At 44.7% G+C, this 20,360-nt stretch overlaps 1 protein-coding gene across 1 annotated transcript; it reads left to right on the plus strand.

The window, feature by feature from the left end:
- Positions 1–694: 694 nt before the first annotated feature.
- Positions 695–3,773, plus strand: Gstm3 (glutathione S-transferase mu 3). The gene is made up of 8 exons (XM_052730307.1): positions 695–827; positions 1,193–1,268; positions 1,560–1,624; positions 2,219–2,300; positions 2,396–2,496; positions 3,000–3,095; positions 3,188–3,298; positions 3,576–3,773. Exons 1-8 carry the CDS (start codon positions 780–782, stop codon positions 3,672–3,674), a joined length of 678 nt encoding a protein of 225 aa, XP_052586267.1. The 5' UTR covers positions 695–779; the 3' UTR covers positions 3,675–3,773.
- The last annotated feature ends 16,587 nt before the right edge of the window (positions 3,774–20,360 follow it).

Below are 20,360 nucleotides of genomic sequence, written 5' to 3' on the forward strand. Positions count from 1 at the left end.
AGAGCCGAGAAAAAACTCAAATTTTCTTTGCAACCTTTGCAACCTGCTGCCAAACATTCAACATTCGATGTCTCCTACCACAACCTCACAAACCAGCGGAACTCAGCAGCACCTGCCATGTGTCTTGCACATCTATTTCCCACCTTTCAGCGTTTGTTCTGCCCTTCTCCTGCCTGAACTGTCCTTTGAGGAATTTCCGATGTGCATAACCTATCCTTTTCCGCAGTGGCCCTGTTCAGTGTTCACGGCCTCCCTCAAAGACTTCTCAGCGCCACTTTGTATCTTGGGTGGAGGATATTTCTACCCCCAAAGTACTTTAGGTATTGCCTTATACCTGAATCACTTCCTACCTCACAGTTTTATGTGTCTAAGCGATTTATTGGTTCTTGTTGTTATCTTGCGTTCCTTGACAGCCCTTCACTTGTCCCTCCAAGGAAGGCAAAGACAGCTGTTCGCTTGTGGTCAGAATTCCGACTCTGGCTGACCAACGCCAGCTCATTATGCGGCATGACCCTCACGCTCCCCAGGTAACTAAGGTCCAGGTCTCCACTGCCGGGGTGTGGATACATTAGCAGCAGCCGAAGTGCGCACCAAGCATTCAGGGGCCGCAGCCACGCGCGTGCGTGCGTACGCGTGCCCAGTGACCACGCGGAGGGCGGGTGGAGCACCGAGCGAGGAAGGAGGAGCCAGTCCGATCGCATTGGCCCCGCCCATAGCGTCCAGTATAAAGGGGCGCCCACAAGCCTTCGCATATCCCAGCAGGGGCTCAGATCTCCAACATGTCGTCTAAGTCGTCTATGGTTCTGGGCTACTGGGATATCCGCGGGGTGAGTGGCCCCTCGCCAGCCCAGCCGCTGGGACAGAGAGATGCAGGCAGCCGAGCGAGGGACCGGAGAGGCTGTGTCCGGTGCAGAGGTGGCCTCCCCGCTGTGACCAGCGTCAGCTAAGCTGCCCTCGGAGGCCTACCTCCGACCAGCCTATGGGGTCCCCAGGCCCGTGGGGAGAGAAGGGGACAGGAGGTTTCCGGATCAGAGCGAAGGGGCTGCTTAACGACTATTTCAACCCTCCGCCTCCCGACAGGATGCAGGGGCTTGGCAGCGTTGGGCTGGGGACGTTGACGGGCGGGAGTTGGAAGCCATTGGGAACTGCGCAGGCGTGCTGACCGGGGTCCTTCTCTATCCCCTACCTTTAGCTGGCTCATGCCATCCGCATGCTCCTGGAGTATACTGATACCAGCTATGAGGAGAAACGGTACACGTGTGGGGAAGGTAACGTCTGTGGGTGTCGGTGGCCCTCTGCACTGGTCCAAGGTGGCCCAGTCTTTCACCCAGGGAGGAACACTACACCGAGGTCGTATGGGTCTCCTACTCCAGTCAGCTGGGAACTGTGCCAAGAGAAGCTCATCCATGGGGTTCCCTCTTGCTGTCCAAGCCCATCTTAATACGTAGACTGCAAAAGCCCAAGGGTTGGGTTTTGGGGATTGGGAACTTGAGGTATCAGGACTAAGTCATTTCTCGACTAGATTGGTAAGGAGGTTGGGTCCCCCTTTTCTCTTACAGCTCCTGATTATGATAAAAGCCAATGGCTGGATGTGAAATTCAAGCTAGATCTGGATTTTCCTAATGTAGGTAGCTTTGGAGGAGTGGGCAGAAGGGAAGGCCTTCTAGTTACCCATCTTTTACTTCATCTCTGGTTTGGGAGAATCTAGAATAGAGAGGCTCTTCACGTGGAGAGAGTGGATAGAATTCAAGGGCCATTGAACAGGAGTGAGCAACAACATAATTCCCACTAACGACTACCAGACATTTTCCTCTCAAAGACAGGCTATAAGAGACATTAGTTACTAGCCAGGTCTGTGACTTTGTCACTGACAGAAATCAGGTATTGTCATATTCTTCTGAATGTGTTCCAGTATCTTAAGTGCCATGGTTATTAAATGCTCTTTAACGTATCCATGAACACACTACTCTTACAGTTTTACTTTAAAATATAAAATATTTACAGTTTGTTTTTTGAAAGTATTCTGAGAAAGTCGACATGCCACACATGTACACATTCACACTGAGAATCAGGTGGGGACCGAGTGCTAATTTCTATTTGTTTTGTTCTTCCGCCTAGCTTCTATTATCTCATCTTTACTGCCTTGCAAGTCTCTTTTCCAGAAGAGTAGAGGAGGCAAGACCAAGCTGGGCTCACTATTTCACTTTTTCCCTTCTAGCTGCCCTACCTTATGGATGGGAAGAATAAGATCACCCAGAGTAATGCCATCTTGCGATACATCGCGCGCAAGCACAACATGTGTGAGTGGTTAACGCTGATGTGAGAGGCGGGCAGTTTGCTCCTCTCACAGGAGGTGGGTAATCCCGAGGTTGATCTGTTGCCCTTTGACCTACAGGTGGCGACACTGAAGAAGAAAAGATACGAGTGGACATCATGGAGAACCAGATAATGGACTTCCGCATGCAGCTGGTTCGACTCTGCTACAATTCCGAGCATGTAAGTGTCCTTATCTGGACTCAGCTGTGTTGGATTAAGAATTGTTCTGCCCCCTTCCATGGTTGCCATCTTTCCATCAACCCAATCCGTAAGGATTGGAAACAGATTGTATGGTTTGTTTTGTCATGTCAATCTGGTGTTAGCTTCTCCTCCTTTCCAAAGCCCAGCTCGCCATCCTGCCTCCTCCCAAGAGAAGGCAGTAAGAAGCTGGCCAGAGAAGGGTCTGCTGTGTCCATCACTCGTCCAGGCCCTGACTACAGCTGTCAGCTATTCTGTGTGTGTGTGTGTGTGTGTGTGTGTGAGAGAGAGAGAGAGAGAGAGAGACAGACAGAGAGAGAGAGAGAGAGAGAGAGAGAGAGACAGAGAGAGAGAGACAGAGACAGAACAATGTGTGCAGAGATCCAAAGACAGCATTAATGTGGGACCTGGGAATCAAACTCTGGTCACCCCTGTTGAACCATCTTGTGGATCCAACAACAGCTAGTGTTCTTTTCCCCTCCAAGGAAAGCCTGAAGCCTCAGTACTTGGAACAGCTACCTTCACAGCTGAGACAATTCTCATTGTTCCTGGGGAAATTCTCATGGTTTGCAGGGGAAAAGGTAAGAAGGCACAGGGAGAGGAGCCTGTCTGTCCCTGCAGGTCCTTACTGCTGAACGCCTCCAGGCCTGACATTTCACTGTCCTTATTCTAGCTTACCTTTGTGGACTTCCTCACCTATGATGTCTTAGACCAGAATCGTATGTTTGAGCCCAAGTGCCTGGATGAGTTCCCAAATCTGAAGGCTTTCATGTGCCGTTTTGAGGTGATGTTCCATCCGTATCCCTTTCTCATAGAAATAAGCACAGACTCCCTGTACCCTGCGGGCCCCACTGTACGTGCCCAACACCAACTTCTGCCTAAAAGGATCAGTGGTTAGACACCTCCAGGCTTCTAAGTCTTGGGAAGAGCCTGGCTTGTACACCCTGAAAGCAACAACTGAAGAAATGGGTGAAGGCGGGGACAAGTGAATGACACTGTTTGTTGTGGGTCTGCTGGGCGGGGCTAGAGTCCTAATAAGGCCTGGTGTGCTTTTCCTTCAGGCTTTGGAGAAAATTGCTGCATTCCTGCAGTGTGACCGATTCTTCAAGATGCCAATCAATAACAAGATGGCCAAGTGGGGCAATAAGTGCATCTGCTGAGCGAGAAACCTGGCACTGCCCCCTTTGTCCCATCCTGTCCCAAGGGGCCTGCATTCGGTCTTCTTTTCTGCTCTTTCTAATAAACAGCAGTTACGTTAACTGGTGTCTAGATGGATTTCTTATTAGGGGTAAAGACCAAAGGAGGAGAGTGAGGAGATGTTGAGGATGAAGGCGATATGAATCCATGCATAACTGTTGACATTCCCTTCTCAGCTGAGTTCAAGGGCTGGGAGTTACCCCAAGCCTGAGTGGGTATTGGAAGTAGAGGCATTGCCCAGTGTCAGGTAACAGCTACTTTAAATAGACGTGGAGAGCAGTGGTCCAGCTGCAGCCTAGGTTCAGGTCCTGAGACAGGGAAAGGGCTTCAGCACGAAAAAAATGAATAATCTGATCACGAGATGAGTTTCGCACAAGTGGCTGACCCTGAATAGTTCCAGCTGTCTTTATACATCGAAAACAAGCATGTTTTTTCCATACTAATAAACAAGTTTTTCCCATCATTAACCTCCAGCAAAAACAAATATGTCAAATATGTTTTCTCCCAACTTTCACATCAAGACATCTTTAAACCAAAAACAGCACTTATCATTTTGCTAGCTTGGCCAAATATCAAGCCAGCTACATCATGTCTTTACAAAACTAAAAGGTGATAAACATAGGCACACATTTTCAAGAACAACAATCTCGTTCAAAGCATCTTTACAGAAATAGGGGTGATCTGCCTCTGGTCCTGTCAGCACTGAATCAGAACAGGATCTCGAGTGACAGCTAGCATCCCCAGACAAGAAACCCGAGAAGTATCAGCTCCCAAAGAGTTTTAGGGGGAAATTATTTGAGACAAAATGGGGTTTCCAGGAATCACATCTGTCCCATACATGATTGACACAATGACATTAAAAGCCACCAAGAGAATCATCAATATTACCAGAGAGAAGAGAGCATGCAGGCTGTGTGGTCCCAGCAGTATTCTGCACTGTCCCAAACCAGTCCTTGAGGAGTGAGACTGTCCCCATGGGCTTCTGCCTCATCTGGAGACCCGTTAGACGAGCACTCATATACTGGTCCAAAACTGGGCTGCATGGCTCCCAACAGTGGAGCTCTTAAGAAGCTGCGAAGATAACCAAGTAAACTATGTGGTGCTGATAGACTCAACAGAACTGGACCTTATAAATGACCCAGGTTGGGCAGGGGAGAGAGTTTAATGTGATAAAGGTGGCATTTCAAATTGTGGGCCTGTCAAGAGAATTGGAACAGTTGGTTACTAACTAAAAATTAGAGAGCCCCAGACTTCATGCTAGGCGATGGACACTGCTGGTGAACCTGAAGATGGATACAGGTACCTGAGGAAATAATCAGTCTTAAAAGTCAAATCCTATCTGGTGGCCCAATCATTCTTCCTATCTGAGCTCACTAAAAATGTGTATATTGTATCATATAGGAGCAAGTAGATGCCATATAAATGCCCAGCGGTGCTAGGGAGTATGCCTTGGCATACAGGAATGAGGGTGAAAGGTGGGTGTGGTGGCACACACTGGCAGTGCCAGTGTTAGGGGGGCTGCCCAAAGTCTAGCCAAATAATGAGTTCCTGGCCAGAAAGAAACTCTATCCAAAGGAAGAAAAAAAAAAAAAAAGGTGGATGGCATCCTGAGGTTGCTCAGCTTCCACATGTCTGTGAACACACGTGCACATGTGGACACACATGCATGTGCAGCTTGAGTGCACACACAATAAACTGTAGGAACCAACATGGAAGGATCTCCAAGATACTTGTTGAGTTCCAAAATTAGTTTACAAATAAGGAAGCACAAGACGTCATCTTTTATGGTTTAAAAGCATGCATTTTCCTACAGACACATTTATGTAAGTGAACACCTAAGAGCTCAGAGGGACAAGACCAAGCTGACTAGGAGGCTTACTTCAGGCAAAGCTAAAAATGACCCAGTTTCCAGAGTAGGACTTAAAGGAGATTTCAGAGATAAGCTAAGATTTCCCTTTTTAACTATGAGAATGTGTTCATGCATAACTAGTTTTAAGAAAAGAAAGCCAACTTAAAATTTTCTCCTATAGAGAGAGAATTGGCATTATTTTCCATTCCAGAACACAATTTTTATGAAGCCTTCATCCCCAGAGTAGTGACCTGGAGACCAGGCACCAAAGATCTCACCAGTAAGGGACATGGCCTAAGTGACCTGAAACCCAGTGCTATTTGGAGGGCTTCCTCAGGAGGGACAGTGTAGATGCAAGATCATGGCTCCACTACCACCTTTCAGAATTCCTGCCAGCAGCAGTTAGGTGTTGAGGCTAATGTCTTGGGGACATGAACTTCTGGAGTGTGAGGGTGTGGTATGCCCTGATAAGACCTTAGGAATTTGACAAGGACGGAGACGTTGAGGGCACTGCTGTGACTAGCTGGACAAGACAACTAGAAACCAAATGGAAATGTGCTATCACTGCTGTGTATCACTATTACAAGTGTATCAGCCTAATACAGCACATGCCTCCTGTATCATGGTTTCTAATGGGCCAGGGGTCTGGGCTCAGCCTCCCTGAGACTCAGATCAGTTCCCATCTGAAAGCTGTACTCAATGTGCAGTGAGGGTCATGATCCCATCTCAAGGCCCAATTGAATGAGGATCCAAGCTTGTGATGTTGATAGAATTCAATTTCTGCTACCTTGCTAGACAGAGACCTCAGTTTCTTGATGGGTGACAGCTAGAGGTCACCTTCTCTTCCTTAACAGAGAAAAAAAAAAAAAGAACATAAATTGTGGGGCGTTTACCCAACCCAACCACCCCCACAGTTCCCCAGAGTTTTCTTGAGTGTGAGCAGCAGGAAATATTAGATAGAAGGATTTATTGCGGAGATAAACTGATAGAAAATAAAGGACAGCCTCGAGAGGGCCTGGAACCTTTTCCAACGGCCCCAACTGTAGCTAATGTTTTCCTGCCTGGCCCACAGTCAGGACAAATCTCTATCACCTGCCAGTCCCACAGACGTCAGACCCGACCAAGTAAACACAGAGACTTATATTGCTTACAAACTGTATGGCCGTGGCAGGCTTCTTGCTAACTGTTCTTACAGCTTAAATTAATCCATTTCCATTAATCTATACCTTGCCACATGGCTCGTGGCTTACCGGCATCTTCACATGCGGCTTGTCATCATGGTGGCTGGCAGTGTCTCTCTGTCTCAGCCTTCCACTTCCCAGCTTTATTCTCCTCCTTGTCCCGCCTATACTTCCTGCCTAGCCACTGGCCAATCAGTGATTTATTTATTGACCAATCAGCAACACATTTGACATACAGACCATCCCACAGCACCCAACTGTCTCTGCCCCAGGGTTTTTATAGAGACGCCAAGGGGTGGAGCCTGCACTCAGGCCCGTGGTCCTAATCATCCTTTATGCGGACCTGCTGGGTAAAGCCACGAGGAACCCGAGAACGGGCTCCCACAATAAATCATGGAAAATAAACACTTTCAATAATATCGCCAGAGGTAGAGCATTAGCGTCTTGAATCATTTCAATCGTTTAAAAACAATTTTCAAAGAAATGTAGACAACACTGACCTGGGGAGCATTTGCCACAGAAGCATTCATTCTTCTTGTAAACAAGGCCTTACCAAAATATGGCCACCGAAGTCAGTAAAAGAGTCTCCTAGGAAGAGAGATGTAATTGTATGTAACACAACCACCACACTTACATCCTGTGTCTCTGTCCTCTCTGTTATGGTTTGGACACCGAATGCCCTCCAAAGGCCAACTTTAAAGGCTTGTCTTTCAGCTGATGGTGCTTCTGGGGGGTGGTAGACCATTTAAGATAAAGGGCCCTTGGGGGAAAGTGGGACTCTGGCTTCTTTCTGTGTCTCTCCCAACCTGTCTCTCTCCTTCCCTCCATCCCCTCTCCCTCCCTTCTTCCTCCCCGCCCCTTGTCTCTTGTTTCCTGGCTGCCACAGGCTAAGAGGCAGCCACATGCTCTTATCATGAGGTACTGTGCCACTCCAGCTCCAAAACAGCAGGACCAGGTGACCAGGGACTGCAGTTTCTGAAGTTTTGAGTCAGAATAAATCCTCCCCCTTCAAAGCTGTTTTATCCTGGGTATTTGTCACAGTGGTGACAGCTGACAGACCACTGGAAGGAAATCAGCCACTCAAGGGGAGGGGAGTACCAAGGAAGCCGGCTGAGTCTGCTGGCCACAGGGCAGAAGGCTAGGAAAGAGAAGATGAACCTTGCAGCTTCTGAGTATAAATTCTAAGAAAGGTGACATAAGAAAACATACAGCCCATGCAACAAGTGTAAGGTAAAAGTTTTCAGGGCGCAAGTCTACAGATGAATATGAATTCCAGATATTCAGATTATAGGTAAATTGCATCTTCTTTTTTTTTTCCTAGGGATTATGTTGATGGTCCAAAGAGCAGTGAACGCCTCCGAAGGAAGAGAGGTGACTCTCCAGTCCCCAGTCAGTTTTGAACTCTTAATTCTAACACGGTCCAAGAAAACAACGCTGTGGCAACGGCCATCTTTTGGTTGGTTCTGGTGAAGACAGGCTACTATCTCATAACGACAGAGGGGTGCCAATACCGATAAATTAGTGATGAGTTTATACGAGCCACCGCAATAGGTAAAAAGGCCTGATTATCAAAGCCTTCAATTTGGTGGGGCAGTTCCCCGAAAGTATTAGGGAAGCTGGTTGGTTTTGTGGTTGAAGCTTTAGCACCCAGCTTAAAGCATTTCCCAATCAAATGGAAAATAGCTTACAGGATTAAAAGACAATTCACGATGGAGTTGTTTCCTGATGCGGTGGGCGGAGCCGGGACACCGATACCCTAGGTTTGGATCTGCCTGGAAAGCCAGCTTAAGAGGGCTTATGAGAGCACCTGGCTTCTGTATAGAAATCACACATTCCTGTTGCCTCCGCTGCAGGACCGATCTCTTCAAGGACCATGCTGAGAAAGAATGACTGAGCTGGGTAGTGGAGGGGTGGAGGAAGGAGTGGGAATGTAGTCAGTGCTCTCTCTAATGTGCCAACTTGCTCACGTCTCTGCTGCTGAACTGTATAGACGTTTCTGAGGTCTCAGGAAAACGACTGTTGTCTCCAGCTTACCTTCCTAATGACCTCTGCTCCTTTTCCAGTTTATCTTTTCATCCGCCCTCCCCAGGTGTGCCCGGAGTACTGGATTCAACCTCACCAAATTCCCTGTGGAACAAGCGCAGGTTGGACTCTAGATAACGGCAGCCTGGGTACCCACCCTGACTCTTCCAGTCCCCCACCGATGGTAGCCTTCTGTGTACAGGTCTTCCTCAATAAGTGAACTGTTCCCTAAGTTGTTCTGAGCATTAAGTCAGTATTTCTAGAACACTGGGAGATCAATATTATAAATATTATACAGACTTATAAATCTAAATTCCATGAAACATGTTTTCTTTCGTTTTTCATGCTTCTGACCTTTGTCCTTTGCTTTCTCTGCAGCCCCTTGGTCCTGCCCAATGCTATTCACCTTCTCCTCCAAGCCTAGAACTGACATCTGCTGAAGCCTGTGGAAGCCACTGCTTCCCTGTGAGAAAGCTCCGTGAGCCTCTCAATCCTAAATGAGGACTTGTCACCCACTTTGGTCTATTAAACACAACAGAAATTCTACACATTTCCCAAGGAGCAGCTTGAAGAGCCAGTGCCTAAGTCCCCAAATCAGCCTCCTACCATGCGCTGTGACACACTCTCTCTCTCTGTTCTGCTTGGGGGCAGAACACAGAGGAGCAGGACTCCTTGTTCCTGAAACAAATGGAGGTGATTCAGACAGAAATGTTTAGACTTGGGACAGAAGTTCAACTTCAGGGAGGTCCATGAGGACAGAAGAAGTCTGGGGCCTGAGAACAGGTTATTTGATATCATAGCCTGGCTCAGTCCACGCTTAGGCAAAATGGAATGAAATACTTTTGAAAACAGACAGGGATGGGCTTGTAATGTGCTTATGAGATTTTCAATGGAAATAATTATAGGTGACTTATTTATGTGGGACTTAAATCCGGAAGAAAAGATTAAGTAGATGTGTGTGTGTGTATTTGACTCTTAATTAAGTAAATGCTGCTGTGTTAGAAGGAAGTGTCTTCAATGAAATAGTAGAACAAACAGGGTAATGTTATATATTGTTACAAGTTTGAAGCAAATCAGAATTATTAGATGTATGTATAGTTTATTAAGGTATAATGTTTCCAATTGTAGTAACATTATTTTTGGTTGTTGTTTCAGATTAGGTCTCATATACAGCCAAGGTAACCTCAAATTCATAGCGATCCTCACCATCCTCAGATTACAGGTGTGTGCCGCCACACACCTGCTACCAGGTACTCTTTTTAAAATGAGATTAAAATCCTCTCTGCTTCCTTCCTAAATCATGTTTCACATGAGAGAACTATGGGATACAGGCAATGTAATGGACCCTAAGGCCTCTCGGGTGGATCATGCTTTTGGGGAGACTGTGGGACTACCTCACAATGTGACTTGGTTGAGAAAATCCTGTTCTGTTTTGAAGTGTAATATAGGAATCTGTGACTCAGTTGGTAAAGTATTTGCATGCAAGTATGAGGACCTGGGTTCAAATCCCCAGCATCCATGTAAAAGTGTCTCCCAGGAGGGCACTGTGGCACACAGAGACAAGTGGGTCCCTAGAGCTTGCTGGCCATCCAGTCTAGACAGTTAGCACGTTTCAGGTTCAGAGAGATCTCCTCTCTCAAAAAATAAGGTAGAGAGCAATAGGGTGTCAGGCACCCATCCCCCATAAGACTCCAAGGTGGCTTTTCTACTCTCGAGCCAGATTCTGTCTAGCTCCTCCGCCACGAAGAAAGTAGCCAGGAGTTGTTGACAGTCATACCAGATCAGCTGGTAGGTATAAAAGACTGTTCTAGAAAGCTAATAAGAGTCTTAGGTTTTTCAGAGCATGGTGGGTTCTGAGTTTTCCAATTATGCAGATCATTTAGGAAAGAAGCAGAGAGGATTTAAAAGAGTACCTGGTAGTGGGTGTGGTGGCACACACCTATAATCTGAGGAGGGTGAAGATCGCTATGAATTTGAGGTTACCTTGGCTGTATATGAGACCTAATCTGAAAAGGTAACATAAACCATGAAAGAAGGAAAAAGGGAACCTTTGGGTCTTGAGCCCAGCAGGGGTGCCTCTTCCCGAGGGAAAGTCCTCCAGAAGCTCCCATAGCCAGAGCCATTCCATATGTTGTGAGGGGGATAGAAGAGATTACCTCCCCACTAGGAGTGACTATTTCCCCCTCCCTGGGCAAAGCTGGCTACTTACTAGGGCAGTTGGTGAAGAGAGCAGAGGGAGCACATGGCAGGGGAAAATAAGAGGTGAAAATGGGCTTCTTTGACCTTAAAATTAAAGTACTTAGCTTCTCCCCCTTCAATATGGCATTGACTGCTGGTCTGTTATATAAGTCCCTTATTATGTTGAATTATTTTTCTATTTTTTCTATGCCTAATTTGCCGAGCATTTTCAATCCCAAAGGGATATTGGATTTTTTTTAATGCTTTTTCTACATCTGTTGAAATGATCAAATGTGTTCTAGCCTATATATTCACTTGTATTCATTGACCCATGGTTGCATCCCTCAGATAGATCCCACTTCCTCTAGGAGGATAATCTTTTTAGTGTACTGTTGGATTCGGCTTGTATTTTGTTGAGGGCCTCCAGAGCACCTTCCTGCTACATTCTGGAACTTTTAATCTACATGATCTTGCTCAGGCCTTATGTAGGTAACCACGGTGGCCATTAGCTCATGTGTATAGAACACAGCATTTCCCAGCAGTCCTCCCCTGCCCTCCTTGTGGAATGTTCCCTGAGCCTTGATGGGGGAAAGGGTTTGATCCAGATGTCCTGTCTACAGCTGACCACTCATAGTTACTTATTCTCAGTGCTTTGAACAGTCATTCATCTCTCCATTTACCTCTACTCACTACAGAAAGATGCTTTTCTGACCAAGGTTAGGAGCAGCCTAAATCTATGGGTATAAATATAAATATTTAGAAGGCAGTTTGACAACATGACCATTTAGAAAACCCACATCAATAAATTCTCCTTGTAAGGTGTAGTCGGAAGTTTTTCTGTGTCCCACCTGGTCCCACAGCTGCTTGGACCCAAGTAAAGACACAGAGGCTTATGTTACTTACAAATTATGGCCTAATGGCTCAGGCTTCTCACTAACTCACTAGCTAGCTCTTACAACTTAACTCAGCCCATTTTTATTAATCTATGCATTGCCATGTGGCTGTGGTGTTACTGGTCTGCTGGCATGTTGCTCCTTGGACAGCAGGCTGGCATTTCCTCTGCCTCTGTCTTTCTTCTTCCTGTCTCTCTTTTGGATTTTTGTGCCTGGCTATAACCTGACTCTCCATAGGCCAGAGCAGCTTCTTTATTAACCAATCATAGCAACACATATTCACAGTGTACAGAAAGACATCCCACAGCGTAGGGCCTATCACTGCCCTAGCCATGTGTTTTGACCATGTTTACTGACATTGATTCCCTCAGCAGGAGCAGGCCTCAGATCCAATAAAGAGGGTGGTTGGTTACCCCCACAAACAGCCTTGTCACTCTTGCATCAATGGGCACATCTTCTCTGGCAGGTAGGTATTATAGCATTCATGATCTAGTGCATGATGAGACCATTGATGTCTTTTTTCCCCCAGCAATCTTTATAGCACCTTCCCTCACTATGAAACCTAGCTAGCAAGGAGAGTTTCTGCTCAGTTCAAGACTGATTTCTCTGTGCACTACCACCAACATGGATGGTGTTTTCAGCAATAGGTCTTACAGTCTAGTTAAGGTAAGCAACCAAGAGCAATGACAGTTGTTTGTATTGTTTTGGGTGCCTCTGGGTCTCCCTGGCCAATAACTCCTAGAGAAGGAACATGGAGTTTCATTCAATAGCCCATTTCTTCTGGGAAATGCACTGTTCAATCATGTGGGGCACTTCTGTTTAAATTGCTTTTCTTAGAAATATAAATTTTTAACTACCTTACAAACTAGCAGAGTTTCAGGAGGCTTTTTCACACATAGTTTTAGTTAGGCCACCCCCACATCTTCATCCCTATATAAACCTTTAGGTTTTTTTAATGTGGGTTCTGGGGATTCAATACAAGCCCTCAGGCTTGAAAGGCAAACACTTTACTGGCTGAACCATCTCCCCAGCACTAGTTACTTATTGGGAGCCTTGTGGCTTAGTTTTGGACCAGTACATGAATGCTTGTCCAACAGGTCTCCACAGAGACAGTCTCATTTGGCAAGGACCAGTGAACTTTGGGACAGCACAGAATACTGCTGGGACCAAGCAGCCTGCACGTTCTCTTTTCTTTCATAATATTGATTCTCCCAGTGGTTTTTAGTGTTACTTTGTCAATCATGTATGGGACAGATGTGATCATTCCCGGAAACTCCATTTTTTCTCAAATATCTTCCCCTAAAATTCTTTGGGAGCTGATGCTTCCCAGTATCTTGTCTGGGGATGCCAGCTGTCACTCCAGACCCTGGGAGCTGTGCTGATTCAGTGCTGACAGGATCAGAGGCAGATTACCCCTATTTCTGGAAATACGCTTTGAATGAGATTGTTGTTCTTGAAAATGTGTGCCTGTGTCAATCACCTTTTAGTTTTGTAAAGACAGGATGTAGCTGGCTTGATATTTGGCCAAGCTAGCAAAATGATAAGTGCTGTTTTTGGTTTAAAGATGTCTTGATGTGAAAGTTGGGAGAAAACATATTTGACATATTTGTTTTTGCTGGAGGTTAACGTTGGAGGATGGGAAAAACTTGTTTGTTGGTATGGGAAAACATGCTTGTTTTCGATGTATAAATAAAGACAGCTGGAACTATTCAGGGTCAGCCACTTGTGTGAAACTCATATGGTGGTTGAACAGTTCATTTGTTCACGTTGACGTCCCTTCCCTGTCTCAGGACCTAAACCCAGGCTGCTGCAGGACCGTGGCAGTTACTCTGTCTTTTCCCTGGAGAATTTTGTTCATACAGTTAAGATAACTACACCTAGGTAAAGAGCTGAGAAGATGGTTTCGTGGGCAAGAGTGCTGCTTCCTGTGCAAACACGAACTCATTAGACCTGCGTTCTAATCTCTAGCATCAAGATAAAAACGGGCATGGATTCATGTGCCTGTCACCCCAGTATTGGTGAAATTAAGGCCACTTCATGTAGTTAAAAGGGAGGTTTATTTTGTGGGGTAACTCACAAATGAAGGGATAGGTAACAGGGTCTGGGAAAGGTGTAGCACAGTCTGGCGGTGTTCTCTGGAGAACTCTACTTGGTCTACCTCCAGTATCCAGGGTCCAGGAACCAAGAGAGCCAGCACATCCGGATCTCAGGTCTTCAGGGTCCTCTCTCAGTCCCCACCTTATAGGCGTGACAGTTACCGAAGCCTCAATGAGGGTTGGAACTTCCAGGTCAAAGCTGGAATGGCTACCCACTACATCTCCCCCTTTTGTCTAAATAAGAAGGTTCTAACCTAATACAAGATTATATGCAAAGGAATAGTTATCAAATATTGTCAAGGAGTAATGAGGGATAATGACCTAGATAAGATGGAACTACAATCAATGCAAACAATATCAAGCAAGAAACACATACTAAAATCCAGAGAAGTCTAGAGCGTAGGTAAATGGAGTGTTACAAAGATCATTCCAAAAAGTGTCCTATCCTAAAGAACCTGAATCTGATACTTAATATGTTCTATCTAAGATTGTATGTATATATATATATATATATATATATATATATATATATATATATATACACACACACTAAGTTGTAAGTATAACTGCTAGTCTTCAATCCCATCAAAGACCTGAGAAGGAATATAATGGTACCTGAGAAATGGAAGATGGATGCAAGCAACTTTCGGGAATCTTGCAAGAGTAGACAGAGACAGCTGGCAGCCTGGACAGTCACCTAATGTTTCTCAGCATTGGTGGTGCATTCAAATTGGCTACAGGCCTAGAGTATCTGACGGACCATTTTCAGAAGCAGGAATTCTGAAAGACCATCTTACCCTGTCTTGGCAGAGTTCAGAAGTCACTTTTCCTTGTGTCCCACTTGTCCAGAAGGACAGCACTCATATTGTCAGCAGTTGAGGCAAGAGCAGTTCTTTGCCCAATAGGCCATTTTGTGCCAAGAAGACAACTTCCAAATGGAAATGTCTTGGAAGCCCAACGTTCTCTTGGGATCAAATTGGTGCTGCCAGGAGCAATTGTGTCTCAACAGAATTCTAAGTTATTTAAATGCCATATTCTCTAGGTCTATGAAGTATTTGAAGATTACCTGTCCATCTGACCTATGTATCTGTAAATCTGGATAACCTAACTAACACAACTATAGAGATGACAAGCATAGGTGACTATAAATCTATTAAGTCTTATCTACCTAAATAACCTAAGGACTAAGGCTTCATTTAAACAAGGTAAACAGTCTATAAGCAAATGTACGGTAAAGGATGATGACTTCAAAATTGTGACAATACAGAACATATTTATAACAGAGGTAGGAATGTATAGCGCAATATGCAATATGTCAATAATCTTAAATATATATCAATATACAGAATATCCTAAACAGAAGTAGAATGTACATACAGTATGACAGATATAAATTTGCATTTGTATCAATATACAAATATTTCAAATTAGAGTAGAAATATATGTACATTATAACAAATATAGTTTTGTATTTGTATCAATATACAAATTATCTTAAACAGGAATATAAAAAGTTTACATTTGTATCAACATATAAGAATCCATAACAGTGCAAATTACAGTGCAAATTATCTAAGGCTGCTACCCACTACACCCCAGGGATGAGATCTAAAGGTAGGGAGACCCCTGGAGATGGCTGTCCAGCCAGCCTAGATGAAGCTGTGAGCTTTGGGTTCAGTGAGAGATCCTGTCTTGAGGAAATAAGGCAGAGAGAGATAGGAGAAGATACCCAACCTCCTCCTCTAGCCTCTGCATGTGTATGTTATGGGCACGCGCGCACACGTGCACACACACACACACACACACACACACACACACACACACACAAATAAATAAAAGTCTTACCATAGCAATTTTATAACTTTATTTCTATTTTCATTGTAGTTCTCACCTCTCTCTCTCTCTCTCTCTCTCTCTCTCTCTCTCTCTCTCTTGCATGTGTGCATGCGCACACACATTTCCTTTGTGGTTAAGTGATTTACTCTAGCATTGTGCTTTGATTCTTTGCTTATTGTTTTGAGTTTGTCTATTGTAGACTTTTGCCTGTGACGACCATGAGGCTTACAAAATCACCTTTAAAAGATTATAGCTGTTTTGAAATGATACCAACATAACATGATCATAAAGACAAGGAAAGAAATCACAAAAAGAAAACAGAGAATTTTTAAAAGTTAGACATTTGCATTCCATTCATCTCACATTTTGAATTTTTGATGTCTCATTCTGCATCTTTTAACATTTCCCACATATTAACATAGGAATGTAATCTAATTATTATTGTTGCTTTTTTACATTTCATATTAAAGATATACCAGATATAGAGATATTTCATGTAAATATATACCAGATTTATGGTGTTAGAGCTTCTCAATGTGTATAGTTATTCTTTTTAAATTGTTTGTTGTTGTTAAAGATGTATTTTTATTTTATGTGCATAAACGCATATATGTATTATGTATATCATGTACATGCCTGGTGCCCACAGAATCCAGAAGAGGTCATTAGTTCCTCTGAAACTTGAGTTACAGGAAGTTGTGAGCAGCCATGTGGGTGCTGGGAACTGAACCCAAGTCCTTTGAATGAGTAACAAGTATGCTTAACCAATGAGTTCTAATTACCAGTGAGGGGTTTTTGTTTGTTTTTATCTTTGTCTTAGTTAGGATTACTATTGCTGTGATGAAACACCATGAACAAAAGCAAGTTGAGGAGAAAGAGTTTATTCCACTCACAGTTCCATATAACAGTTCATCATCAAAGCAATGAGGGCGGGAACTCAATCAGGGAAGGAACCTGGAGGCAGGAGCTGATGAAGAGGCCATGGAAGGATGCTATTTACTGGCTTGCTCCTCATGGCTTACTCAGCCTACTTTCTTATAGAACCCAGGACCACCAGTCCAGGGTTGACACTACCTACAATGGGCTGGGTTCTCCCGCATCAATCACTAATGGAGTGAGCTATATATTGTCTATAGCCCGATCTAATGGAAGCATTTTCTCAATTGAGACTCCCTCCTCTCCGATGACTCTAGCATGTGTCAAGTTGACATAAAACTAGCCAGCACAATCTTCTGTTGTTTTCTTTTTGCTCGTTAACATGTCTTTCTTTTAATTTGAAGAACTCCCCTTGGAATTTCTGGTTAGACAAGTCTGGTCAAATCTGAGGGATGTATTCTCCCAAGCTCTACTTGTCTGGGAACAAGACTCGAGTAGAGGGTGAGCTTGCTTGAGTCCATCCTTTTCTTCTACCATGTGGGGCCTGGGGGACTGAACTCAGGTTGTCAGTCTTAGCAGCAAGTGCCCCGACCTACTGAGTCATCTCAATGGCCCCAACAGGTGCCCTCTGATCTTCTCATACTGGATATCTTCTTCAGGTTTGGGAAATTTTATGCCACTGTCTCTTTGAATAAGCTTTCTAAACCTTTGCCGTTGCTCTTGAACCCCAACAATTAAATACTCTTGTAATGCTGTCCCAAAGGCCCCATACATTTTCTTCTCTCTTCTTTGCTCTCTTAGGGTCACTAATACTTTCCTCCTCTGCCCTGTTCTGACGTTGATGCCTTTTGTTGCATTTAAAAATTCTTTTTTTTTTAAACTCAAAAATTACTTGTTTTAGAATTCATTGCTTCCATATCTGTTAATTTTCTCTTTTTAGAATATCATTTCTCTCTGTTCTCTTTAAGCTTATTTCGTGTCCTTAAAGTGGCTGCTTTACATTTTCAATCCGGAGAGTCCCTTATGCTAGTTTCTGTATGGTTGGTTTCTAGAATCTTACCTTGACTGTTAGGTAGAGTTGTGGCTTCCTAAAATTCTTGATGCTTGCTGCTCTGTGGCAGCCTCTGGACACTAAAGGTTCATGTATTTATTCTAGAATTTAGATCCTGACTTTGTTTGTGTCAATCTTTCCAGAAATTCTAAGTAGCTGCTTTTCCCCAATCCCCTCTGAGCCTGCAGACACTCCCATTATTTCAGCAATAGACGGTGACCAAAGTTCAGGATTTTTTATGAGGTCACCATCGATGTGTTGTTGTTGGTAGATCACCGGAAGATGGAAGTTCAGATTTATCCCAAATCTGTAGTTTGCATGTTCAGCATGAACTAGAGAAGTACCTGGAGTGAACAACCCTTCCCCATAAGCCTCTTTCTGGAGCCAGGGTGCATCCAGATTCCTCATTCAGAGCCACCAGCCTATTCTCAGACACTGTAAGGGTCTGGGTAGAATCACTGCAGATGAACTAGATTCTGGCTCATATACCATACCTGCCACCACCGATGCTGCAGTGCTGTGCCACACCATGAGCTTATAACCTGCTGAGACCATGCTGAACACAACCTGGGATAGGACCAAGGCCCACAACACTGTGGGCAGCTGTTTATGCTGAAGTGAGCTGATGGCTAAAGATCCCTTACAGCCACAAGTGATGCTGGTCTGGATAGAAGTCCAGAGACTGATGCCTGACCCCAAGGCTGTTCCAGATGTTCCACCCATGAGCTCTATCCTGAAATGAGGGGTACTAGGACCTGCTCGGTGTTAGATTTCACCAGCCTGACACTGAATTCCAAAATTGTTACTACCCCATTCTAGCCCTAGAGAATGGAGTCTTGCTCCACATCAGAGTAGGAGTAAAATGGGTGAAGACATTGACCTCCAAGGGCAACATCAAGCTGGTTCATACCACAGTCTAACCTGATCAACGATCTGCACATTCTTAGGGAGGGGGTTGCCCTAGGACCACTCTGGGACTAGTGATGACACAGGCCCTAAGTACCTATCCCACCAGCATACATATCTCTGCCTGGAGCCAGAGCGGACACAGAAGATCTGTCTGGGAGCTATGACCTGGGCTAGGGACCTACAGCTTTCACCTGCTGCTAGAGTTCATCAGAACAGGTCCTGCACCAAGCTCTAAGTCGAAGCCATATAGTACTTCATATGACCTGCTCCCCAGAGAAAGGAGCACTGATTTCCTCTCTGCTCTAGTTGAAGGAACATGGCAGTCCCTTTGCAACCTGGCTAATATACTTCTAGGGGCTCAGTCTGCAGATACTGGCCTTGGGGTAGGGGTAAGGGAGCCTGCTGAGGACTGGTTTTAAATCTAAATCCTGGACTTTGTACTTTTCTCTCCTGGAGTTGGGGAAAGGCAGGCAATGGCAACCCCATCCTTCCTGTCTTTTTCAATATGTCTTTTCTTTTCCATATAATAAAACCAGCCACCATGACATCTCACCTGGCTCTGGTTTTTTGTTTGTTTGTTTTTTGTTTTTTTGGCAGGGACTAGGGGTGAGGAGGTGTACAGGGTCTTGTTATGTAGTTCAGGCTGGCTTGGAACTTAGGAACTTAGCTTCCCACATATTGAGATTATAGATATGTCCATGGTTCACCTGGCTTTCTTAGCTCTTGTGAACAGTGTAATCCCGTCAATAGGTATGTCTTCGGAGAGACGACTGCTGGAGAATCACACTAAGCCGGCATCTTGTTCTGCATTTCTCTACGTTTAATTGTTTGAGGAACTATTGTACATTCCCACCAATGATGGGAAAGGCATTAACACCTCCACGCCCTCACTAAATGTTTTATTTTTTGAGTTTTCATGGTAGCCATCCTAATGTACGTGAAGTAGAACCTCCTTACAGCTTTGCTGCACCTTTCTCCAATGATGCATGATTCATGACTTTCCCAATGCTCCCCAGCATTTGCATGTCTTTTTAAAGAGAAACAGCTGCTCCAGTCTTGTCCACTTTTGAATGGTGATGTTTGTTCTTCGTGTGGTTGTGACCATCCGTGTTTGTAAAGAAAGTTCTGCTGGGCTCGGCTCTAACCATTCATTATGCATGGCCTATGGCTGCTTCTACAGGAACGAGGCAGAGATGAAGCATGTGAAGGACACAAGATTGCTAGTCCACCCACGATATTAGCCTGTTGTGGGAAGTGTTGTAAGTCTGCTCTAAATCTATGTGTAGATGAGCAATCTTATTAAATAAGAAACACAGAGCCAAATTCAGAGCTAAAAGCCCAAGAGGTCAGAGCAGTAGTTAAGAGCTAAGAGACCCTTTCTTACCCTTCACTGCCGCTGCTGTCCTACCTCTCCGCAAGAGAGCTACTTCTTGTGTGTTTGTCCTTTGTATTGACTTTTTGTTCTGCCTTCTCATTGGTTGTAAACCCAATCACATGACCTCCTCGTCACTGCCCATCTATATAGACCTCCAGGTCCTCTATGGTTGGTATTGAGATTAAAGGCGTGTGTCTCCATGCTGGTGGTGTCGTTGAACACACAGAGATCTGCCTGTCATGTGATCGGGATTAAGGGTGTGTGCTACCACTGCCAGACTTCTGCTATGGCTTGCTATCAGCTCTGACCCCCAGGCAACTTTATTTATTAACATACAAATAAAATCACATTTCAGTACAAATAAAATATCACCATATCTATGT

This window comes from Peromyscus californicus, unplaced genomic scaffold (assembly GCF_007827085.1).
Source record: "Peromyscus californicus insignis strain IS unplaced genomic scaffold, ASM782708v3 Scaffold_9__1_contigs__length_137607984, whole genome shotgun sequence".
NCBI lineage: Eukaryota > Metazoa > Chordata > Mammalia > Rodentia > Cricetidae > Peromyscus > Peromyscus californicus.